Raw genomic sequence first — 23,939 nt, 5'->3', positions numbered from 1 at the left:
TTGTTTAATAAAATAATTTGGAAAATTGCTAAGGAAGAAAGTCAGATACAAAATGCATGCATGCAGTCAAAAGCCAAAGCAATAAAAAAGGTAACTAAACTGGAACGTGGTCTTCTCCTGGCAAATGACAAGAACACAAGAGGGCTGATGGAAACTTGGCATGCATCTATAGCCTGAGTTTAGGACTGGCACAATCACTTTGCTGCATATTCCATTGGCCAGATTAAGTTATGAAGCCAACCACGAAGTCAATGGGGTGGGAAGATTACTCCCACCTACAGAGAAGCATGTCAAGAACAGGGAGGGAAGAAAGAATAGGAAACAAATACAATCTGCTAGTAAAAAGCCCCTAGTGTTAGGGGTGACTGAGACTTTAAGAATAGATGCATCCAATACTCAATCTGAAGTTATCTGCATACACTGTCTTGTAAACTTCCTCCCCTTTATTTGCCTGTATGTGCCACAGTCTGCTATGTGCACAAGTAGCTCATGGGAGTAGCATTTGTAAAAATTAAGAAAAAGATATGAGTGTTCAACCTGGGTGAGCATTGTATAGAACAGCAATAACAAGCTCAAGACATCTAGATGATCCATGAATCCAGCAGGAGCAAAGAACCAGAATTAATATAAGATAACAAGCTCTCTGGGAATGTACAGAAATATTGAGGAGGACATTGACCTTTACATAATTAACAAAATTGAGATTTTAAGCAATCTTATTTAGATCTTATAGAACAGAGTGTCTCCTAGGAATCTAATCTCATAAATGTAATTACTGATCAGAGTATAAACTTTTTTCAGGCTCTTGATAAATAATGTTGAATTGGTTCATGATAAAAAAAAAAGTTCAAATAGTCAGGATTTTTTTCACTTAAAATTGTCGGTCATATTATATACCAAAAAGGAAAACATGGCAGAACTTTTGAAAATAAGAAAAAATGTACATGCAGATGTGGTTATTGAATCATAACCCTCATTGAAAATGACTATTCTGAGCAATTTTATGTTTAAATCTGAAACTCTCTGACAGTGGTAATTCCTTAGACTTTGGAAATTAACCTTGATCTTTAGCCCCAGGGAACTGAGGACAGCTGGTCACCCTAGTAGTCAGGAAGGTGAAAAGGGCCATCTATGCCAGACCTGAATTTAGAGAAGGAGGATATCTACCTGTCTTCCTTGGCATTGCATTACTGTCTTTGGTTGAGAAGCAGAACCTGAAACAGAGACTTTTGCCAGTGGTTTATTAAGGATGTGCTTTCAGGGATCCCTGGGTGGCGCAGCGGTTTGGCGCCTGCCTTTGGCCCAGGGCGCGATCCTGGAGACCCGGGATCGAATCCCACGTCGGGCTCTCGGTGCATGGAGCCTGCTTCTCCCTCTGCCTGTGTCTCTGCCTCTCTCTCTCTCTCTCTGTGACTATCATAAATAAATAAAAATTAAAAAAAAAAAAGGATGTGCTTTCAGAGGATGGAGAGTGAGAGAAGTAGACGATAGCAGAGGAAGAATGCTGAACAAGAATGTGGTGTCAGGGGATCCCTGGGTGGCTCAGCAGTTTAGTGCCTGCCTTTGGCCCAGGGCGTGGTCCTGGAGTCCTTGGATGAAGTCCCACATCGGGCTCCCTGCATGGAGCCTGCTTCTCCCTCTGCCTGTGTCTCTGCCTCTCTCTCTCTCTCTCTCTCTCTCTGTCTGTTTTTCATGAATGAATAAATAAAATCTTAAAAAAAAAAAAAAAAAGAATGTGGTGGCAGATGAAGATTGCCTCCAGCCAGATCCCACAAGGAGCACCAGAACAGGAACTGCACTAGAGCTGATTCCTCCTTGAGGTAAGGGCTCAGTCTTCCATACCTCCACACAAGCAAGATAGCAATTCTAGAGCAGGTCTCAAAATTAGGGTACATCAGAATCATCTGGAGAGCTTATTAAAACAGATTGTGGGGTTAACTCTCAGAGTTTCTGATTCAGTAGGTCTGAGGTGGGGGCCAGAGAATTTGTATTTCTAAGAAGTTCCAGGGTATTGCCAATGCTGCTGGTCCAGGGACCATCCTCTGAGAACCACTGTCCTTGAGAAAAAGACAGATGTGAGGCTTTAGCAGTCAGCACTCACAGTACCTGGAAAACGATATCTGAGTGGCATCTACTACAGGTATGAAATTGGCATCTTCCTCATGAAGGCACGTAACAGGGCTAGAGGATTGGACCACAAGCTGAGGTTGCTGGGTAGACTACATTTTCAGATCATTTTATCTAGCTTCATGGTATCTGTTGTCTTCCAGCTATCATCCCGCATCTCCAGCCAAAGTATTGTTGAAACATTCTAACTTACCTCCACCTTGCTATTTGGACTTATAAGGAAGCATCTGGCAGGTAGGTGAGGCTTTAAGGAGGAAGCTGCTGCAACTCACTAGGCAAGCACAGTGGAGTCAGTTGCAATGAGTGGAAAATCCTCAACAGGGAAATAATTAATGGGGGGTGGGGGCAAGCCTCCTAGACCACCTTGGAAGTTGCTTGGTTTGGGGGTTTTGTGTTGTTGAAATTAAAGAATGATGGCCTTTATTTTTTAAGATTTTATTTATTTATTCATGAAAGACACACAGAGAGAGGCAGAGAGACACAGGCAGAGAGAAGAAATGGGCTCCATGCAGGGACCCCGATGCGGGACTCCATCCTGGGACTCCTGGGTCACGCCCTGGGCAGAAGGGAGGCACTCAACCGCTGGGCCACCCAGGGATCCCAAGACGGCCTTAAAAAAAAATTTTTTTTAAGATTTTTTTATTTATTCATGAGAGATACACAGTGAGGCAGAGACACAGGCAGAGGGAGAAGCAGGCTCCCTGTGGGGAGCCTGATGCAGGACTCGATCTGAGGACCCAGGGATCACAGCCTGAGCCAATAGCAGCGGCTCAACCACTGAGCCACCTAGGCGGCTTTTGAAGGCGACTTTTAATTTCATAAGTCCCCCCAGAACCCTTAACAAACTGTCCCCGCCCCCTAGGGATCACCACCAGCTGAAGATGAATGTATAAAAGTAATTTAAATACTTGGCCCGCAATGTCCTCTCGGAGTACTGTTCATAGTATACCTGGTACCCCCGGGCCTCAATGTCCATCTTCACGCAGTCGAGGAGGTCCTTGACCTGCGGGGCCGCCTTCCAGGGCCCGAATTTGACCACAGACCTCTTTTCGCCCTCCAGGATGCGCAAGGCGTCTGCGCACAGCGCGGCATCCTCTTCGGAGCGCACGGCGCACACCAGCACCGCGGAGCTGCGTGCAGCCACCGCCTCGGCGCGGGCCAGGTGCACCATGAGCTCCAGGTTCTCGCTGTAGCCTGGCACCCGCAGCAGGAACTGCTTCCGAGCCACCTGCTCCCCAAAGATCTGTGGCATATCCTCCAGAAGCTTGACCAGAGGCTTGATTTCGTAAAACTGCGCCTCACGGTACACCTCCAGGATGTGGTGCGTGGGCAGCCGCTCGCTGCGCAGGTAGTCCAGGATGGGTCCGAAATAGGTGCCCGGGCGATCGATGAAGAGCCGGCCCTCTGCATCCGTGCAGGCCTTAGGTGAGCTGGAGAACATCTCTGCTAGCTTTGAACCCGGGAGTTTTCTCAGGGTGCCCACGGTGGTGGTGTACAACTCTCCTCCTACATTAAGCTCCACGACAGGAGATGCCTGAGGGCACAAGAGGCAGAGTGAAATAGCGGTGTCCCCTTAGGGAGCTCATGGCTTATTTTCATCCATAGGATATTACAGAATATTAGTCCAGGAGGCTGCTATGGAAGCAAGTCCCAGTGACAACGCTTGCAAAGCCTGTGGCCTTTGGGAAAGCTTTTTCCCTCCCTCTGCCTCAGTTTCCTCATTTATAAAATGTGGATATGGAACTGTTGTGAAGTCAGAAATTCCCAAGGTAGGATGCTCAGATCTAAGATATAGTAAAAAAAAAAAAGGGGGGGGGTATGGTTTCAGAGAGGCTGAGAAACCATACACGTGTTCATTCAAGAAGCATTTCTTGGGTACTTACTGTGTGTCCACATCCTGTGGTGGGAGTTGGGAGTACAAATTCTTTATTTTATTTTATTTTATTTATTTATTCATGAGACACACACACACACACAGAGGCAGAGACACAGGCAGAGGGAGAAGCAGACTCCATGCAGGGAGCCTGACGTGGGACTCGATCCCGGGTCTCCAGGATCATGCCCTGGGCTGAAGGCAGACACTAACCGCTGAGCCACCCAGGCTGCCCATGAGAGTACAAATTCTTATTTAATATAGGTCAGAAGTTCTGATTAGCAGCTGGCATGACTTTGATTCTTTAAGGGAATTTGTTTGAAAGATATTTTTCAAAATATGGGCCAGTAGATAGTAAATAACAGGAATATCCTTGGTTCTGAAAAGGTCACTAACACCAGATAATAATGGTGTATAAAATGGGCCTCATAAACTTTAAAGTGTGATGCCAATGGAAGTTGGTCTACAGAATTTGTAGAGGCCTCTTCTCTATGCCAAACCTTGAGCTGAGCACTAAGGATGTGGGTAAGACCCACGTGGTACCTGCCTGGAGATGCCCACAGGCCAGTTCGAGGGGGACGTGGAAACAAACTGCATTTGGGGAATACTGAGGGCTGCCAACAGACCTAATAAAGATACCATAAGATTATTACGTGTGCGGTGATACACTAGTTGTTATCCTTACAAACCAGCTTCCTGAATAACTTTGGCTGTTTAAAATGGACTCACGCAGTCAATAAAATACGTATGTGCCAGGTGCCTGGTACACACTGAGGAACAAGCAGGACAGTTTCTCCACTCATAGTCTAATAACTATGCAAAGTGCTTTACATTCAATCTTTAATTCAATCCTCACAACAGTCTGATGAAGGATGAATTAAATCCCCATTTTATCGATGAAGAACCTAAGGGTTAAGGAGCTGAAATAAATTGCCTAAAATCAAACCAGCTATTAAGTGTTGACTCAGAACTTGAACTGGGGGCCAAATTACCCTGAAGCACTTGGTCTTTGTCCTGACATCAGCTAGGTTTCAACTTTAAATACCTCCACTCCTCATTCCCTTAGTTAAAAGCCTATTACATCCAGGCCTCCTCCTGAGCAGATGAAGAGGGCACAGTCCCTGCCCTCAAGGAGCTCGAAGAGGAGAGAGGGAAACAGAGGGCTTCACCGCGCAGGCGCAGGCGCTGAGAGGGGAGACTCAGAGGCTCTTCACGTGGATGTGTGTTGGAGGCTGTCAGGGAAGGTTTCCTGGGTGGGTGATGGCTGCAGCCACAGAAAAGACGGAGGCAGCATCGGAGGGGAAGGCTTATATTTCCAACCTGAAGACTCTGCCACAGGTCACCTGAGAGTCAGGAGGAGTGACAGGGTTCAGGAATGTCCTGGATGCTCATTTAGGTGTGACTTCATTCTCAACTTGTCTGTGGGCTCTACCTCTAAGATTAAAGTACTGGAATAAAGAGAGCCAGAGGCAGCCAAACTGCTGGGGAAGGAAAAAAAAAAAAAAAAAAGAACTGAGTTGCCATGGAAACAGCTCCTACCGGGAACAGTTCTGCTGGCTGGAGCAGAGAAGGGAGACCAAGAGGATGCATTCTGACAGCAGCAGAACAATACAGCCGGGAGAAAAATAAATGGAGAAACTGTGACTTCCTCTTTCTCCCCTAAACCTCAAAGCTCCTGGGCAAGACTGTTGGGTTAACCCTGAAGTGGCTCTATAAAGCAGACAGGTGCAAAGTTACAGTCTTTAACCCTTGAATGGATTCATGTGCTCTCATCACTCCTGTGCCACTGAAAGGTCACAGGTGCTCTTGAGGTCCCTTTGTTACAGGCGAGGAAAGCTCAGAAAGATGGGTCATACAGCTAGGAAGTGAAGTCAGAGCTGCAATCAAACCCTGTCAGTGTGACTCTGGTAGAGGATGGGGGTACCCCTCCCGACATCCAGTCCCACTGCTGCCGGTAGTTAGCAGTGTGTCAGAGTAAGCTCGCTTTCTTCTGTGGGCTTAAGCCTCATCATCTATGAGATAGGGAGGCAAAATGGACAAAGAGAGCTCTAAGTCTCTTTGGCTCTGAAAGTCTAATGAATCCAATCACTTCAAATGTTGTTTCTGAAGCTCATTTCCAGATGCTTCACCAAACATCTTCCCACTCTGATATTCTCACGCCCATTTCTTTGTTTGCCAAATAAGACCTCTGTCTTGTTCCCAAACTTCTTAATTCTGTCTCTCTTTTCCCTTCTCTCACTTTCTCTTTTTTAGGATTTTATTTATTCACGAGAGACACAGAGAGAGAGGTAGAGACATAAGCAGAGGGAGAAGCAGGTTCCCTGAATGGAGCCTGATGCGGGACTCGATCCCAGGACCCCAGGATCACACCCTCAGCTAAAGGCAGACGCTCAATCACTGAGCTACCCAGGGCCCCTCTTTTCCCTTCTTTTGTCCCCAAATCTTCCAATTTCTTCGGAAACCTTAGACCTCCTAACTCATTCACAAATACTATAGTTATGTTTCTAGCAGATAAAGACTTCTTTTCCACCCCTCTCTGGACCACCTGTTCATTTTCGTGGCTCCTCTTCCCTACCTTTTCTACCTACCAGTCACCCTGCTGAAGGATTCCTGGGTAAGAAAGCCTATCTCAGGCCCTGTGTGCATGGGCTAGGGAAACATGATCTTTAGGAGCCCTTGCTGGGTATCAGGCCAGCACTGGCCGTGAGGGGACAGAGATGAATCAGACAGACCTAGCTCTTACCCAGTTGTAGTCTAAAGGGTCACTACACACATACAAACGCCCTGTCAAGCATTCATACATGTCCTTAGGTTCCTTAGTAGAGTCAATGGAGGGACATCTCCACTCAGGTTTCCCAAGCCCCTCTAGATCTCTCCCCACCCCAATCCTGACCTTTTCCATTGTTCCCTATTTCGGTCATCTAGCCAGAAATCCAGATTATAATCTTGTAATCTGCTCCTATCCTCAACCTCCTCCCACATAGGTCGTCAGTAACCAAGTCCTGGTGATTCTAAATTCTGGCCAATTCCATGGCTCCCTGCTCCCTGGAGTGCCTTTCCCCAGTCCAGCCTCTGAAACCAGAGTAGTTTTTCTGAAATGCAAATCTGATCTGGTCACACCTTGCATTAAACACTTCTGTCACTTTGCATTTCTTTCCAGATAAACTCAAGATACTTTAATAAGGTTAATAAGCCCCCTTGCAGCCCTGACAATCAACTACCAGAACCACTCTCCCCCACCCACCCAGAGCAGACTGGTCCCCCTGGCCTCCAGGACTTGGTGCATTTGCTGCCCACACTCCCTTCACTTAGACTACTCATCCTTCAAGTTAATTCCTCCAGAAATCTTTCTAGATGGATTGTCTCCTTGTAATCCTACAGGTCTGTGTACTTCCACTGTCATGGTAGTTATCTCTTATAGTTCCATTTGTTCATCTGTATCCCCCACTAGGCTGTGAGGTTCCTAAGGGATGACTATTCCAGATTCATCTTTATGTCACCAGTACCTACTACAGGGGCTGACACCAGGATGATCAATAAATGTTCAATTGAGTGGAGCTTACCTGCTGCACTGATTTACAGGAGCAACTGGTATTCTGATAAAAACCAGTCTTTCCCTATCTGGCATCCTGCACTATGCTGGCTCCTCTCTTGCTCAGTAATTCATTGAGACATTTATTGAGCACTTAGGGCAGCCCTGACACTAAGCAGGTGACTTTGTCAGCCAACCACAATGACATTGCCCTATGGGAAAGAGCCACAGTCTCCTCCTGCTGGATCTGCTTTCCCTTCCTACAAGTCTTCAGAATGGCACCTAGCCCAGGAGAGATTGGAATGTTCTTCTCCTGGAGTGCCCCGGGCCTTTTCCTGATCCACCCGGCAAACTCCCCTCAACCAAGCCCCGGATCAAGGCAGGCAAGCAGGCAGACTCCAGATCCTGCCAGAGGGCAGGGGCAGGCTGGAGAGGATGGGGATGTGGTGGGGGCGGGAATGATAGTCCCGCAGCCTTTCCTTGGGTCTTTTGCTCCCAGGAAGAGGAGGGACAGTGGAAGAGCCGTGGACTAGGGCAAGCCAGGGGACTGAGGGAAGACACAGAAAACAGCTAAAACAAAGACTCAACAGTGAGGAAGGAGACAAACAAAGGCGGCCACACAGGAAGGAGGGCAAAGAGGAGAGCTGGACCCAGGCAGATGGGGAACGGGCAGCGGTGGCCGAAGGCGAGCAGAGCCAGCACCAGCTAGAGGGGGCCAGCGTCCAGCCAGAGGCGCGCCCAGGGGCTGGCGGACTCGGCGCGAGGGAGGGACGCACGGAGGACCCTGAAGGGAGCGAAGGCAGGCCGAAGCGCGGACAGGGCGCCGGGCCGGCCGCGCACTCACCGCCGGCGGCCCCGGGGCGGGGCAGGCCTGGCTGGGCCGCAGGGAGCGGGGCGCCGAGCTCAGACTCATTCTGGTCCCGCAGGTGGCTGGGCGCCCGGCCCAGCCACGTGCGAGGTTACCTGCCGCTGGTGGCGGAAGTGCACCCTGGCTCCCCGCCCCCGGGTGGGGCAACCTGGGCCCAGGGTGTGGTTAGAGCCCGGGGTTGACTTTGGCTCAGCCAAGCAGGCGGTGGACCCTTGGGCCCAGTCACTGACCCTCCCTCCCAGGGGATTCCCAGAGGCAGAGGGAATTGACCTTGACAGCGGGAAACTTTCTACTCTCCACAGTCTCAGGGGGTGAAGCATCAACAGCCCCCGTTTTACAAATGAGGAACGTGAGGCTCCAAGAGATCGGGTGGCCAGTGTAGAATATTTACCCACTTCAGATCAGCTGCTAAAAGTGCAAAGCCTGACCAACGGCGGAAAGAACTAAGATACCCTTTGTGTGGATTATTTGGCTTGTTAAAACATAACCCTAAGGAGGGGAAGCATAACTCCTCACTCCTAAAATATGGTCTGTGCGGAGTGACTTTTTTTCCAAAGGACAATATGGAAAGTAAGAAAAATAAAAGTGACAAACCCTACTGTGGCCAGGTAACCGAGGTCAACCTCAAGATGATAGTAAGTACCCTTAGTATGATGGGGTGAATATGGCACTTTAGCTCTGTGATCTTCCACCCCAAACTCATAAGCCCAATCTAATCATGAGAAAATCCTCTAACAAATTCCAGTAGAGGGGCATTCCACAATATACATGACCAATAATCCTCAAAACTGTTAGAGTCATTAAAATAAGGAAAATCTGAGAAACTGTTGTAAGTAAGAAGCCTAAGGATGGGACACCTGGGTGGCTCAGTGGTTGAGTGTCTGCCTTTGGCTCAGGTTGTGATCCTGGGGTCCTAGGATCAAGTCCAAGTCTGCATCAAGCTCCCCACAGAGAGCCTGCTTCTCCTTCTGCCTGTCTCTATCGCTATCTCTGAGTCTTTCATGGATAAATAAATAAAATCTAAAAAAAAGAAGAAGCCTAAGGAGACATGGCAACTAAATACAATGTAATGTGGAATTCTGGATGGGATCCTGGAACAGAAAATAGACATTAGGTAAAAACTAAGGAAATATGAATAAGCTGTGGGCTTTATTTAATAATAGTGTATCAATGTTGGTTCATTAACAGTAACAAATGTACCATACTAATGAAATATGTTAACAATAGGGGAAACTGAGTGTGGGGTATATGAGGACTCTCTGTACTATCTTCTCAATTTCCCTATACATCTAAAACTGTTCTAAAAAATAAAGTAAAACATTTTTGACTGGGATCCCTGGGTGGCGCAGCGGTTTAGCGCCTGCCTTTGGCCCAGGGCGCGATCCTGGAGACCCGGGATCGAATCCCATGTCGGGCTCCCGGTGCATGGAGCCTGCTTCTCCCTCTGCCTATGTCTCTGCCTCTCTCTCTCTCTCTCTCTCTCTCTGTGACTATCATAAATAAATAAAAATTAAAAAAAAAAACTTAAAAAAACTTTTTTTGACTCAATAACAATACAACCACTAGGGAAAACAGTACGAAGCTCATAATCGGTATGCTGGTGGAGGGTCTTGCCACAGTTTTGATGGCTGCTGACTCATCAGGGTGGTGGTTGCTGAAGGTTGGGGTGGCTGTGAAAATTCCTCAAAATTAAGACAACAATGAAGTGTGACAAATCGATAGACTCTTTCATGAATTATTTCTCTAGCATGCAATGCTGTTTGATAGCATTTTATCCTCAGTAGAACTTCTTTCAAAATTGGAGTCAATCCTCCCAAAACTTGCTGCTCCTTTATCAACTAACTTTATGAAATATTCTAAATCCTTTTTTGTCATATCAACCATCTTCACAAGATCTTCACCAGGAGTAGATTCCATCTCAAGAAACCACTTTCTTTGCTCATCCATGAGAAGCCACTTTTCATCTGCTCAAGTTTTATCATGAGATTTCAGCAATTCAGTCTATATCTTCAGGCTCTGCTTGTAATTCTAGTTCACTTGCTATTTCTACCACGCCTGCAGTTATTCCTCCACTGAGTCTTGAACCCCTCAAAGTCACCCATAATGGCTGAAATCATCTTCTAAACTCTAGTTCATGTTGATATTTTGATCTCTTCCCATGAATTACAAATTTCTTCATGGTATCTAGAATGGTGAATCCTTTTTTTTTTTTAAGATTTTATTTATTTATTCATGAGAGACATATAGAGAGAGGCAGAGACATAGGCAGAGGGAGAACCAGGCTCCCTCTGGGGAGCCTGCTACAGAACTAGAGCCCAGAACCCCAGGATCATGACCTGAGCCAAAGGCAACCGCTCAACCACTGAGCCACCCAGGTGCCCCTAGAATGGTGAATCCTTTCCAGAAGGTTTTCAGTTGACTTTGCCCAGATCTATCAGAAGAATCACTCTCTATGACAGCAAGAGCCTTATGAAATGTATTTCTTGGGCAGCCTGGGTGGCTCAGTGGTTTAGCGCTGCCTTCAACCCAGGGCATGATCCTGGAGACCCCGGATCGAGTCCCACGTCAGACTCCCTGCATGGAGTCTGCTTCTCCCTTTGCCTGTGTCTCTGTCTGTGTCTCTCATGAATAAATAAAAAAAAATATTTTTTAAGTATTTCTTTTTTTTAAGATTTTATTTTTTAGTAATCTCCACACCAAATATGGGGCTCAAACTTAAAATCCCAAGATCAAGAGTCACATTCTTTACTGACTGAACCAGCCAAGCACTCCATGAAATGTAGTTCTTAAATAACAAAGTTTGAAAGTAAAAATGACTCCTTGATCCATGGACTACAGAATGGATATTGTATTAGCAAGCACGAAAACAACATTCATCTTGTTGTATATCTCTATCAGAGCTCTTGGGTGACCAGGTGCATTGTCAATGACCAGTAATATTTTTGAAAGGAATATTTTTTTCTGGAGCAACTTGTCTCCATAGTGGGTTTAAAATATTTGGGAAACCATGTTTTAAACAGATGGGCTGTCATCCAGGCTTTGTAGAGCACAGAGTAGATTTACCATAATTTTCGAGAGCCCTAGGATTCTCAGAATGGTAAATAAGCATTCAAATGTTCATTTCATTTCAAATTAAATGGCTTCAACTTCAAGTTACCAGTTGCATTAGCCCCTAACAGAGTCATCCTGTTGTTTTAAAGCTTTGAAAACAGGCACTGACTTCTCTTCTCTAGCTATGAAAGTCCTAGAGGCAACTTCTTTAAATAAAAGGCTGTTCCATCTGCATTGAAAATCTTTTGTTGAGTATAGCCACCATCATGAATTATCTTGGCTGGATCTTCTCCATAACTTGCTGTAGCTTCTACTTCAGCACTTGTTGCTCCACCTTGCACTTTGATGCTATAGAGACAGCTTCTTTCCTTAAGTCTCATGGACTAAACTCTGCTAGCTTCAGACTTTTCTTCTGCAGCTTCCTCACCCTCTCTCAGCCTTCATAGAGAGGAAGAGAGTTAGGACCTTGCTCTGGGGGATTAGGCTTTGGTTTAAGATAATATTGTGGCTGGTTAGATCTCATACCCAGACCACTCAGACTTTCTCCATATGAGCAATAAAGCTGTTTTGTCTTCTTTTTTTTTTTTTCCTTATCATTTGTGTGCTCACTGGAGTAGCACGTCTAATTTCCTTCAAGAATTTTTTTTTAATTTTTTTATTTATTTATGATAGTCACACAGAGAGAGAGAGAGGCAGAGACACAGGCAGAGGGAGAAGCAGGCTCCATGCACCGGGAGCCCGACGTGGGATTCGATCCCGGGTCTCCAGGATCGCACCCTGGGCCAAAGGCAGGCGCCAAACCGCTGTGCCACCCAGGGATCCCAAGAATTTTTCTTTTTAAAAATTTGTATTTATGTATTTATTTTTGAGAGAGAGAGAAGAGGAGAGGGTGAGGGAGAGAAAGAATCCCAAGCAGACTCCCCACTGGGCACAGAAGTTGACATGAGGCTGGATCTCACAAATCTGGACCCGAGCTGAAACCAAGAGTCAGGTGCTTAACCAATAGAGCCACCCAGGCACACCATCCTTCAAGAACTTATTTTTTGCTATCCACACTTTGGCTAACTGGTGTCAAAGGCCTGGCTTTGGGCTATCTCAGTTTTCAGTAAGCCTTCCTCATCCTCACTAAGCTTAATCCTCTCTAGCTTTTGGTTTAAAAGTCAAACCTATGAGTCTCTTCACTTGAACACTTAGAGGCCAGGGTTATTCATTGGCCTAATTTCAATACTGTTGTGTCTCAGGGACTAGAGAGGCCCAAGGAGTGGGAGAGAAATGGGGGGAATGGCCAGTTAGTGGAGGAGTCAGACATTTACTGATTAAATTTGCCATATTGGGTCACCTGTAGTACCAGGATCGAGTCCCACATCGGGCTCCCTGCATGGAGCCTGCTTCTCCCTCTGCCCTTGTCTCTGCCTGTCTCTCTCTGTGTGTCTCTCATGAATAAATAAATAAAAATCTTTAAAAAAATAAATTTGCCATATCATATAGGCATGGTTCACGACACCCAAAACAATCACAGTAGTAACATCAAAGATCACTGATCATAGATCACTATAGCAAATATAGTCATAGTGTAAAAGTCTGAAATATTGCAAGAATATGGCACAGAGACACAAAGTAAGCAAATACTGTTGGGAAAAATGGCAGTGATAGACTTGCTTGATATGTAGGGTTGCCACAAGTTTCAGTTTGTAAAAAACACAATATCTGCAAAGTATAATAATGAGAAGCATAATAAAAAAAAGGTATGTGTGCATTTTAAGAAGAGAGAGAAAGTAGGAGACAGAGTCTGGGCCACTCACAAAGTGGGATGTTGGGTCAGAGACTACAAAAAGTTCAATTATAAAACAATCCTCCACTCAAATGGGAATGCTGTACTTGTCTTATTCCTTGGTTCTGGGTGCAGAAAAGTCTTCCTGAAAAGGTGTGACTATAGGCTAGAGCTCAAATGGATCTAGGACCCAAATATTCACTTTCTTAGTGAACAACAGCTAGGAATTTAATTTAAATGGACCTAGGTTGGTAGTACTCTCAGATGCCTGACAAAAGAAAATGAAAATCCTTCCTGGAAGAACGTCCAAATTACACCAAACTTGAAAGAACACACACAGTCCAATAAGTGCAAGCTCACAATCTAAAGTCTTAAAATATAAAAGGAAACAAGATACAATGAGCTCAGAGTCAGCAGATCCACAAGCACCTCAGATATTGAGTTTATTGGATATAGAATATAAAATAAGTGTTTAATGTGCTTAAATAAATATATGGATTATTTAAAACATGAGCAAAGAGCAAGAAGATATGATAAAAAAAATTACCAGACAGACTTGAAAAAAGCCAAATAGAACTTCTAGAAATGAAAAATAAAACAACTGAACTGAAGTTACCGAAATTGAGTAAGGGTTGAGAAAATGTAATCAAAGGAGCAATGCTGGCTGGCTCACTTACTTAAGCATCTGCTTTTGGCTCAGGTCATGATCCCAGAGTCCCAGATCAAGCACCACATCAGGCTCTTTGCTCAGCAGGGAGTCTCCTTCTCCCTCTGCCCCTCACCCTGCTCATGCTCTCTCTCACTCACCCTTTCTCTCTCTCAAGTAAATAAATAAAAACTTTATTTAAAAAAGGAACAATGCTGTGCTGCTTTTAATCCATCATTTTGGCAAATATTGAGGAGAATAGCAATATGTCAGAGGTGGCAAGGATGGAGGGAAACAGCTCCTCCAACTTTGCTGATTGGAATGTGAACTGCTGTGATCTTTTAAGAAAAAATGATGAGCACCTGGGTTGAGCGTCTACCTTTGGCTCAGGTTGTGATACCAAGGTCTTGGGATCATCGAGTCCCACATCAGGTTCCCTGCAGGGAGCCTCTTCTCCCTCTGCCTATGTCTCTGTGTCTCTCATAATTACATAAATAAAATCTTAAAAAGGGATGCCTGGGTGTCTCAGTGGTTGAGCATCTGCCTTTGGCTCAGGGCATGATCCTGGAGTTCCGGGATGGAGTTCCATATCGGGCTCCCTGCATGGAGCCTACTTTTCCCTCTGCCTCTCTCTCTGTGTCTCTCATGGATAAATAAATAAATAAAATATTTTAAAATAAATAAAATCTTTTAAAAAAGAAAAGAAATAACATGGTAATATCTACAAAAATTTTAAAAAGCAGATACCATTTGACCCAACAGTTCCACTTTGAGAATCTATCCAATTGAAATAAAAGCACTGCTAAAAAAAGAAATAAAAAAAGAAATAAAAGCACATCTCTGAAAGGATATGAACAAACATGTTTATCACTGTTTTGTTTGTGGTGGAAAAAATTAGAAACTTGGAGGTACCGTTAAATAAAACATGATTTTTGATTTGTTGATGCCTTGGAATACTATGTAACTACTAAAAAGAATGAGGCAGATCTTGGAAGAAAATAGAAAGCCCAGAAATAAACCTACAATTATATGGTCAATTAATCTTCAGCAAAAGAGGAAAGAACATGCAATGGGAAACAGAGTCTCTTCAACGAATGGTGTTGGGAAAATGGAACAGCCACATGCAAAAGAGTGAAATTGGACCACTTTCATACACCACACACAAAAATAAACTCAAAATGGATTAAGGACCTATTTGTGAGACCTGAAACCACGAACATCTTTGAAGAGAGCACAGGCAGCAATTTCTCTAATAGCAGCTGTAGCAACATTTTTCTAGATACGTCTCTTGGGGCAAGGGATATAAAAGCAAAAATGAACTATTGGGCCTATATCAAAATTAAAAGCTCAACAGCAAAGGAAACAATAAACAAAATAAAAGACTACTTACTGAATGGGAGAAGATATGGCATATCCAATAAAGGGTTAGTTTCCAAAATACATTAAAAATGGATACAACTCAACACCCAAAAAACAAATAACAAATAATTAAATTTAATAAACAATTAAAAAGTGGGCAGAGGACATGAACGGACATTTCTCCAAAGAAAACATACAGTTGGCCAAAAGACACATGATAAGATGTTCATTATCACTTATCATCTGGGAAATGCACATCAAATCCACAATGAGCTATCACTTCACACCTGTTGAAATGGCTAAAATCAACAACAGAAGAAACAAGTATTGGGAAGGATGTGGAGAAAAAGGAACCCTCATGTACTGTTGGCAGAAACGCAAATTGGTGCAGCCACTCTGGGAAACAGTATGGAGGTTCCTTAAAAAGTTACAAATAGGTGGCTCTTGGCTGACTTAGTACAGCATGACTCTTGATTGTGAGTTCGAGCCCCATCTTGGGTATGGAGATTAGTTAAAAATAAAATCTTTTTTAAAAAGATGTTATTTATTTATTCATGAGAGACAAAGAGAGGCAGAAACATAGGCAGAGGGAGAAGCAGGCTCCATGCAGGGAGCCTGATGAGGGACTTGATCCTGGGACTCCAAGATCATGCCCTGGGCCAAAGGCAGGTGCTTAACCGATGAGCCACCCAGGGTCCCAAAATAAAATCTTATTAAGAAGGGGTTTAAAATAGAACTACCCTATGATCCAGTAATCACACTACTGGGTATTTACCCTCAAAATGAAACACTAATTCAAAAGGATACACCCACCCTTATGTTTACTGCAGTATTATTTACAATAGCCAAATTATGGAACAGCCCAAGTGTCCATCAATGAATGAGTGGATAAAGAAGATGTAGTATACACACACACACACACACACACACACACACACACACACACACAATGGAATATTGTTCAACCATAAAAATGAATGAAATCTTGCCATTTGCAATGATATGGATAGAACTAGAGTATAATGCTAAGTGAAATCAGTCAAAGGGGGCAGCCCAGGTGGCTCAGCGGTTTAGCGCCGCCTTCAGCCTAGGGCGTGATCCTGGGGTCCCGGAATCGAGTCCCATGTCAGGCTCCCGACATGGAGCCTGCTTCTCCCACTGCCTGTGTCTCTGCCTCTGTGTGTGTGTGTGTGTGTGTGTGTGTGTGTGTGTGTGTGTGTCTCATGGGGAAATAAATAAAATCTTAAAAAAAAAAAATCAGTCAAAGAACATATACCATATGATCTCACTTGTATGTGGAATTTAAGAAACAAAACAAATGAGTAAAGGGAAAAAAAAGAGACAAACCAGAAAGTTAAGAGAAACAGACTCTTAACTACAGAGAACAAAGGATGGTTACCAGAGGGGAGGTAGGTGAGGGACTGGGTGACGTAGGTGATGGGAATTAAAAAGTACACTTACTGGGATCCCTGGGTGGCGCAGCGGTTTGGCGCCTGCCTTTGGCCCAGGGCGCGATCCTGGAGACCCGGGATCGAATCCCACATCGGGCTCCCGGTGCATGGAGCCTGCTTCTCCCTCTGCCTATGTCTCTGCCTCTCTCTCTTTCTCTCTCTGTGACTATAAAAAAAAAAAAAAAGTACACTTACTATGATAAGCAATGAGGAATGTATAGAATTGTTGAATCACTATGTTGTACACTTGGAACTAATATAACACTGTATGTTAACTATATTGGAATTAAAATTAAAAAACTAAAAGTTCCAAAACAAAAAAGATCTTTAGTTATTTGATAGAATCTATATGGTGGAAATTATATCTGGATACAAAGGGTTTTTTAAAGGTTGATAGAGAGTGTGTGTGCACGTTCACGTGAATAGAGGGAGAGGCAGAGGGAGAGAATCCTCAATCAGACTCTCTGCTGAGTGCAAAGCCTGACATGGGGCTATCCCACAACCCATGAGATCATGACCTGAGCTGAAACCAAGAGTTGGTCAGTCAACTGATTGAGCCACCCTGGCACCCCCTGGATACAAAGGGTTTTATTCGCTACAAATAAAAACAAAAACAAAACAAATGAGGAAAATCTATATTCATTCATCCATGATGCATTAAGTGATTAAAAATAAACATCAGAGGGGTGTATACAGTGGGAATCTATTTGCATAAAAACATAAACATAACAAACCCCTTCTTACATAAATTTATATCTAATTATGTCAGCATAATCACAAAGGTGTAGAATAATACTCATTGGATGTTGCCATTGGTTATTCAGTAAGATAGTGGGAGAAACAGACAGGGGAGGGGCCTCTGAGTGGCTCGGTCAGTTAATTGTCCCACTCTTGATTTTGGTTCAGGTCATGATTTTATTGTCCTGGGATCAAGCCCTGCATTGGGCTCTGTGCTCAGAGGGGAGTCTGCTTGAGATTCTCTCTCCCTTGCCCTTTGCCCTTCCTCCCTTTCATGCTCTCTCTCTCTCTCTCTCAAGTAAATAAATAAATCTTTTAAAAAAATGGACAGGGAGATTATTGATTTTTTTCTTAATCCTTGCATTATGGCATTAGTTGCAGTGAACATGAAAAGGTATAAAAGAGAAAAATAAAAAAGAAAAGGCAACACCGTAAGACAAGCACAAGGCATAACAGGAAGAAGTCAGCTTTTCAATTTGGGAAATCTGGGAAGGCTTCATGGAAGAGGTGGCATGTAAGCCGGGTTTTGAAGGAGGGAGAGGATTGTTGAGAGAGGACTGTGTGACATTCCTCCCAGCAGAGGGGTCAGCTGTGCCAAGTGAAGGAGGGAAGTGGAAAGAAAATAATCATGTGCTGAGTACCTATACTGAACATAGTCACTTGTATCAATCCATCCAAGCAATTAGACCTATTCTACAGATGAGGGAATTAAGGCTCAGAGATGTTAAGTGAACAGCTAAAAGGACACACAGCTGGTCTTTGGCTGAGCCACACCGACCCCATGTCTTGCTCAACCAAAATTCTCTTTCTATAATTATGAAGAATTATTTTGTGTCTGGGTGATATGGTTTGAATGTTCATGCTCCCCCAAAATTCTTATGTTGAAACCTATTGCCCAATGTAATGGTATGAGGAAGTGGGACCCTTGGGAAGTGAATAGGTCATGAGGCTGGATCTCTCATTCTCTCATGAATGGGATTAGTGCTTTTATAAAAGAAAAAAAAAAAAAAAAAGACTCCCAGAGAGCTCGCTAGCTCCTTTCTTCTAACATATGATCACATAGTGAGAAGAGAGCCATCTATGAACCAGGAAGTGGGGTCCCACCAGACATCAAATCTACCAGCACCATGATCTTGCACATCCCAACCTCCAGAGATGTGAAAAAGAAATATTTGTTGTCTACAAGCCACACAGTTTATGGTATTTTGGGTATAACAGCCTAAATGGGCTAAGACACTGGGCACAGTGTGTACTTCGAACACTATGACTCTGCAGATGGGATCGAGCATGGGGAGGCTGCTGTGATCTCCAGGCAGGCTTCCCCGCCCACCATACCTGGGTGGAGAGTCTCCTGCAGGCTCTGTACAGCTCCTGTGCCCACTTACTTTCACATAGTGCAACTCATCCCAGCAGGCTGATCAGCCGCATGAACCGGGATGATTCTACAGGGAGACTGAGTTCTGAGGGATCATTACCCCAGAAAAGAGGCCCGGACACTTAGGGGGGACACTGGGAACTTGTGACATGATCAAGCAGCCTGGGCTTTTGGCTTCATTTCCTGTTTCTTCCCCAGCCCCAGCTGCACTGAAACACAGCCTTCCTGCCTTTGTTTATGCTGTTCAGAATACCTTTCGCCATAGGTCATTCTCTTTGGAAAACAGTTCTCAAGGCCCAACTCAAATGGACGTCATCTTCCTTTTATATCCATGAGGACATTTGACCCTCATCATTTAAAATAGGAATCAGCCCCTCCACTTTACATATGAGGCCCCCACTTTGTGTATGAGGGCTCTGAGTCTCCCAGAGATGAAGTGGCTCTTTCAGAGTCCGTCAGCCGTGGGAGACAGGAGACCAGAGTTCTAATTCTGGCTCAGCCATTCGTGTGTCACCTTAGGCAAGTCTCTGCCCCACTCTGGGCCTTAATTCTCCAGTCTAACACGGTGGGGTTGGGATGCCGCCAGAGATACTCTTTGCAATCCTGTCTTGTTTGATGCTATGGCAACAAGGGAATTCAAACAGCCCCTTGGTGTTGCCTATGACTGGATCTTGTTTCCCTTTGGCCTGACTCCAAGAGCAAGCGCTGCTTCCCTCTGCCCTCCTCCCACTCTTTGTTCTTCCTGAGACAAAGCTGCCAGCCCTCTCCTCTCCAGGCGGCTGGGCTTTGAGCCAGCCAGCCAAGTGGCAGCTGGGACTCAGATGAAAGGGTCCTTAGAGGGTTGCCTGTGGCCTAGTGCCCAGCCCAGCACAGCCCAGGCCTGGCAGCCCCAGTCCCAGCTGTCCCACAAGGCATCCTGCCACTGGTCTCACACAAGGCTCCCTTTGTGGGCTCCAAAGCAAGGGAGACCCCTGCCAACCCACAAGGACCTTCTTCCCTTCCTTTTGCTCCACACCGGCTTGAGACATATGCAGGTCCTTAGAGAATGGTCCAGGGCCGGGCCAGGCTGGCCTGGCTTTGGGCCAGGCACCTTGGAGAGCTTTGTCCCATTTAATTTTGAGAACAACACTCATAGCAGGTAGTGCTATTCCCTTTTAGAGAGGAGGGACACAGATACCTGAGGGCCTACCCTGTGTCAATCATGGTGCCAAGCCCTGGGACAAGAGCCAACTGCAGGGAACTGTCAGCAGGGACACAGACTGATAAATAACCATGCAAATAAATATTTGGTTATACGCAGTGATCAATGCTCTGTAGGTAAAGACCAAAGAATTGTGAGAGCACACAGATCATGGCGAGCTTATTAGTGGGGAACAGGGCAGTGAAGCCTTCCAGGGGTGAGGTCTGAAGGGGAAGGGGAAGGGGGTGCATAGGTAGGGGTACACGGGCTCTGAGGCCCTGAGGCAGGAGGGAGGTGCTGAGTTAGGGGAGAGGCTGAAAGGAGGTCTGGCAGGGGTGAAGAAGGGTGCCCCTTTTCCATCACCTTTGGCGAGACAACTTCTTGATGGAAAGGCCACATTATAAACCCCCAATGCAGTGGCTCAATAAATCAACTTAATAATCCATCAGCATGTGCTCCTTCCTGTCCCTCTAGAAAGCCCCCCAGCTCTGCCCTGGGGAATTCTTTATTTAGAAGCAAGTCTCAAAAAAAAAAAAAAAAAAAAGAAAAGAAAATAGAAGCAAGTCTCCTTAACTCTGGGAGCCTCACATTATTCAAAAATGAGAGTTATGATGCCCCAGCAGGGTTTCTGGGAGGAGTCCAGGAGGTAATGTACCAGCAATGCCAGGCACAGGGCAGGCACAGGTGCCTATCCTGGAGACCTGCATAGGGAGGAAGCTTAGCTGGGCTTCCATCTGAAGCCCTCCCCCTGACCGGCTCCAGATCCTTCCTCTCTAGAGGGAGGAGGCAGCCAGAGCTTCCAAGAAGAGTTAGAATTTACTTGACTTGGCCTTGACTGCAGAGACACAGATCATGGCTGGAGGCCAAGTGTGCCCTGAGTTCTCCAACTCACGGGCCTATTAACTCCTGAGATGCCCCTTGCAAGGAACAGGAACCAAGATGCCAGGAGTGGGGAATAGTAATAAAAGGCAACTTCTACTTGTCTCCTTTATCTTCACTGCAACTCTGTGAAGTGTAAAGGAAGATCCAAATCATCCCCATTTTCCAAGGGAGGATATCAAAATTTAGAAAGGCTATTTTTCTAAGTCAGGATGAAATCCAGAAGTCCTGCTCCAGAGCCTGTTGTGTCAACACTCCCTGCCCTGCAGGCCAGGGCACAAAGCCAGCACTGCCCAACTCCCAATGCCTGCCCTCCTCCCTCCACAACCTCTTTGAGAACACACAGTGGTCTAGCCCAAATCTCCCATCAGCCTCTTGTCAGACCCAGGGCCTCAGTTTCCTCACTCACGTAATATGAAGTGAACCGCTAGGCTTGATGATGGTTAAGATCCCTTCCAACAGGATCAGTCTTAGTTCCTTCTAGTGGAAGTGATGTCAGGATGAACCCTTTAAAGCCATGGGGTGCCACCTCCACTCTTAGGATCAGCCACTAGAGCACAAGTATTGAAAGATACCCGGTGTGTACAAAGATGTTCATTGCAGCATTGTTTATAAAAGCAAAAGACTAGAATAGAAACAGCCTAAATGGCCATAATTGGGACTAGTTGAATAAATTAGACTACATTCATATTCTAGAATATTCTACATCCACTACAAAAAAATGAGGCAGACCTCTACGTGCTAATATAGAAAGGTCTCCAAGATAATAATAGTAACAATAATAATATATTATAAATATACAGGCACTTCTGCATTTGCATTGATAATTTCCAAAAAGGATATACAGGAGACTTGGTCATCATCACCTCTCCAGAGAGAACTAGGAGTCTGCCATGGGGGAAAATCACTTTTCATTGTATATTTTTTCATACTGTCTTAATTTCTTACTGTGTGTATGTCTGTCTTCTATCTCCTTTCCCCTTCCTTCCATCTATTCTTCCTTACTCCTTCTAAACATTCTCAAGAGGTATTTTCTGTTTTTCTTTTCTTTTTTTTTTTTTAATTTTAAGTAGTCTCCACACCCAGCATGGATCCCAACATGGGGCTTGAACTCATGACCCTGAGATCAAGACCTGAGCTGAGGGGATCCCTGGGTGGCTCAGCAGTTTAGCACCGCCTTTGGCCCAGGGCGCGATCCTGGAGTCCCGGGATCAAGTCCCACATCAGGCTCCCTGCATGGAGCCTGCTTCTACCTCTGCCTGTGTCTCTGCCTCTTTCTCCCTCTATGTCTATCATGAATAAATAAATAAAATCTTTAAAAAAAAAAAAAAAGACCTGAGCCAAGACCAAGACAGTTGGACAGTTAACCAACTGAGTCACTCAGGCACCTGGCACCTCTGTTGTTTCTTTTTAAAAAACAAGTCCTGTAGGGGTGCCTGGCTGGCTCAATTGGAGGAGCATGCAACTCTTGATTTTAGGGTTGTGAGTTCAGTCCTTATGTAGGGTGTAGAGATTACTCAAACAATAATAAATAAAACATCTTTTAAAACCACAAAAACAAGTCCTGTAGAGGACTGGATTTAAGTCTTGAACTTGCTATTAACTACGTGGTCTTGTGAAAAGCTCTTCTCAATGGGCCTCAGTTTTGCTACCTATAAAATAAGGTCACTGAGCTAGGTAATCCTCAGGTCTCTTCAGAGTAGAGGGGAGGCTGAATGGCCCTGAGTGATCCACATTCCCCCAACTGGCCACAGGGAAGCAGAAGAAACTGCTGTGCATGGCTTCAGTAGTACCAATCCTGGTTACCTGAGTTTATGGAAGGTAAGCACACACACATGAACTGTAGCGGACATGCATAACATTTCCTCCTGCCTTCTACTGACATCCTTCCTTGTGAAGGACCAGTTTCCCTCTGGGGACCAATCCCTCCTTTACTGCCACCATCTTGCCCATTACATGTGGCTTGAGAATGCAGTTGACATATGAAGGCAAGCAGAACTGAGAGACGATGAGAAATTTGTTTCTAGCTATCATGGGAACACTGACCAAGCTATTGCTAAGGTCCCACCCTTGGAACATCCAGTTAGGTACCTCAAGTATTCCGTTGGGACTTAGGCCATTTTTACATTGGCTATATCCACCACTTACATTCTAAAGAGGCCCAGTGGGTATGGATCCTGTGCTGTGTCTCTGCCATTTGTTTCTCCAGATTCACCTCATCCTTTCCCTGCTCTGCTCTCTGGAGGTTGATCTTTAGGGAGTATTTCCATAGGCTCCCTGCCCTCTGGCTTCCATCTGCTTTTGTCCCATGGGAGGCCTAGGAGGATATGAGAAGGTAAGGAGAGGCTGAGGTCAGTGTCCTTATTGCCTCAGTCTCCTTCCCACCCAGTGCTGCTCCCCTCCTCTGAAGGTCCCAGCTCCTGTCAGGTGCCCAGTCCACACAACTATTCTCTGGGGTTCTGGTGACTGCTCTCTCCCTCATCCTCTGTAGGCTCCCTCCTGCTAATAGCCCTGGGGGACACATCACTCCTTGGTGCTGGCATACCTTCATAAAGAGTGCCATTATTACACTCTCCTCAAATATGCAGCCTGACTGAGCTCATATGTGTCCTGCCTGTAGGTATTCTTGAGTGTACATGTGTGCATGCACACATGTGTGCTCGTGTGCATGCACTGTTGCTATACCATCACATGACAGTTAATCATGAGCTGGGACAGGAAGGGAACTGATTTTACTGGGTATTTGCCATGTCAAGACTTGGTTGCTCAACCGATTGAGCCACCTGGGCTCCCCCTGAGATTCTTCTTCATAATGCATGGGGCTTTTCCTTCATGACAAGGATGTGTTTGTTTGTTTATTTATTTAATGTTTGTCCCACTCATTAGATTCTAAGCTCCGTGAAGGCAGCCAGTTTCCATACCTGTTTTGTTCACTTCTCTCGTTCCAGTGCCTGGCACAGTTGTCTGCTACCCATTAGGTCCCAAATAAAGGTTTGCTAAATGAAAAAGTGGCAAAGGGAAGGAATGAACATATATTAAGGGCTTGCTTGCTCAATGTATTACGGATGATCTCAATTTCTCTTCACAAC

The 23,939-nt window shown here is 45.1% G+C and overlaps 1 protein-coding gene across 2 annotated transcripts; it reads right to left on the bottom strand.

Moving 5' to 3' along the window:
- Window positions 1-2,546: 2,546 nt before the first annotated feature.
- On the bottom strand, window positions 2,547-23,335 carry KCTD14 (potassium channel tetramerization domain containing 14). Of its 2 annotated transcripts, XM_049098727.1 has the most exons (3): window positions 22,999-23,335; window positions 16,689-16,844; window positions 2,547-3,661 (listed from the first exon to the last, which is right to left on the bottom strand). In XM_049098727.1, exons 2-3 carry the CDS (start codon window positions 16,785-16,787, stop codon window positions 2,993-2,995), a joined length of 768 nt encoding a protein of 255 aa, XP_048954684.1. In that variant the 5' UTR covers window positions 16,788-16,844; window positions 22,999-23,335; the 3' UTR covers window positions 2,547-2,992. The 2 variants fall into 2 exon arrangements, with proteins under 2 accessions (XP_048954684.1, XP_025275324.1); XM_025419539.3 differs by lacking the exons at window positions 16,689-16,844; window positions 22,999-23,335 and adding an exon at window positions 8,377-8,533.
- Window positions 23,336-23,939: the final 604 nt, after the last annotated feature.

The sequence above is a fragment of the Canis lupus genome, chromosome 21 (genome assembly GCF_003254725.2).
Source record: "Canis lupus dingo isolate Sandy chromosome 21, ASM325472v2, whole genome shotgun sequence".
Lineage (NCBI taxonomy): Eukaryota > Metazoa > Chordata > Mammalia > Carnivora > Canidae > Canis > Canis lupus.
This window is presented reverse-complemented; position numbering and strand designations above follow the sequence as displayed.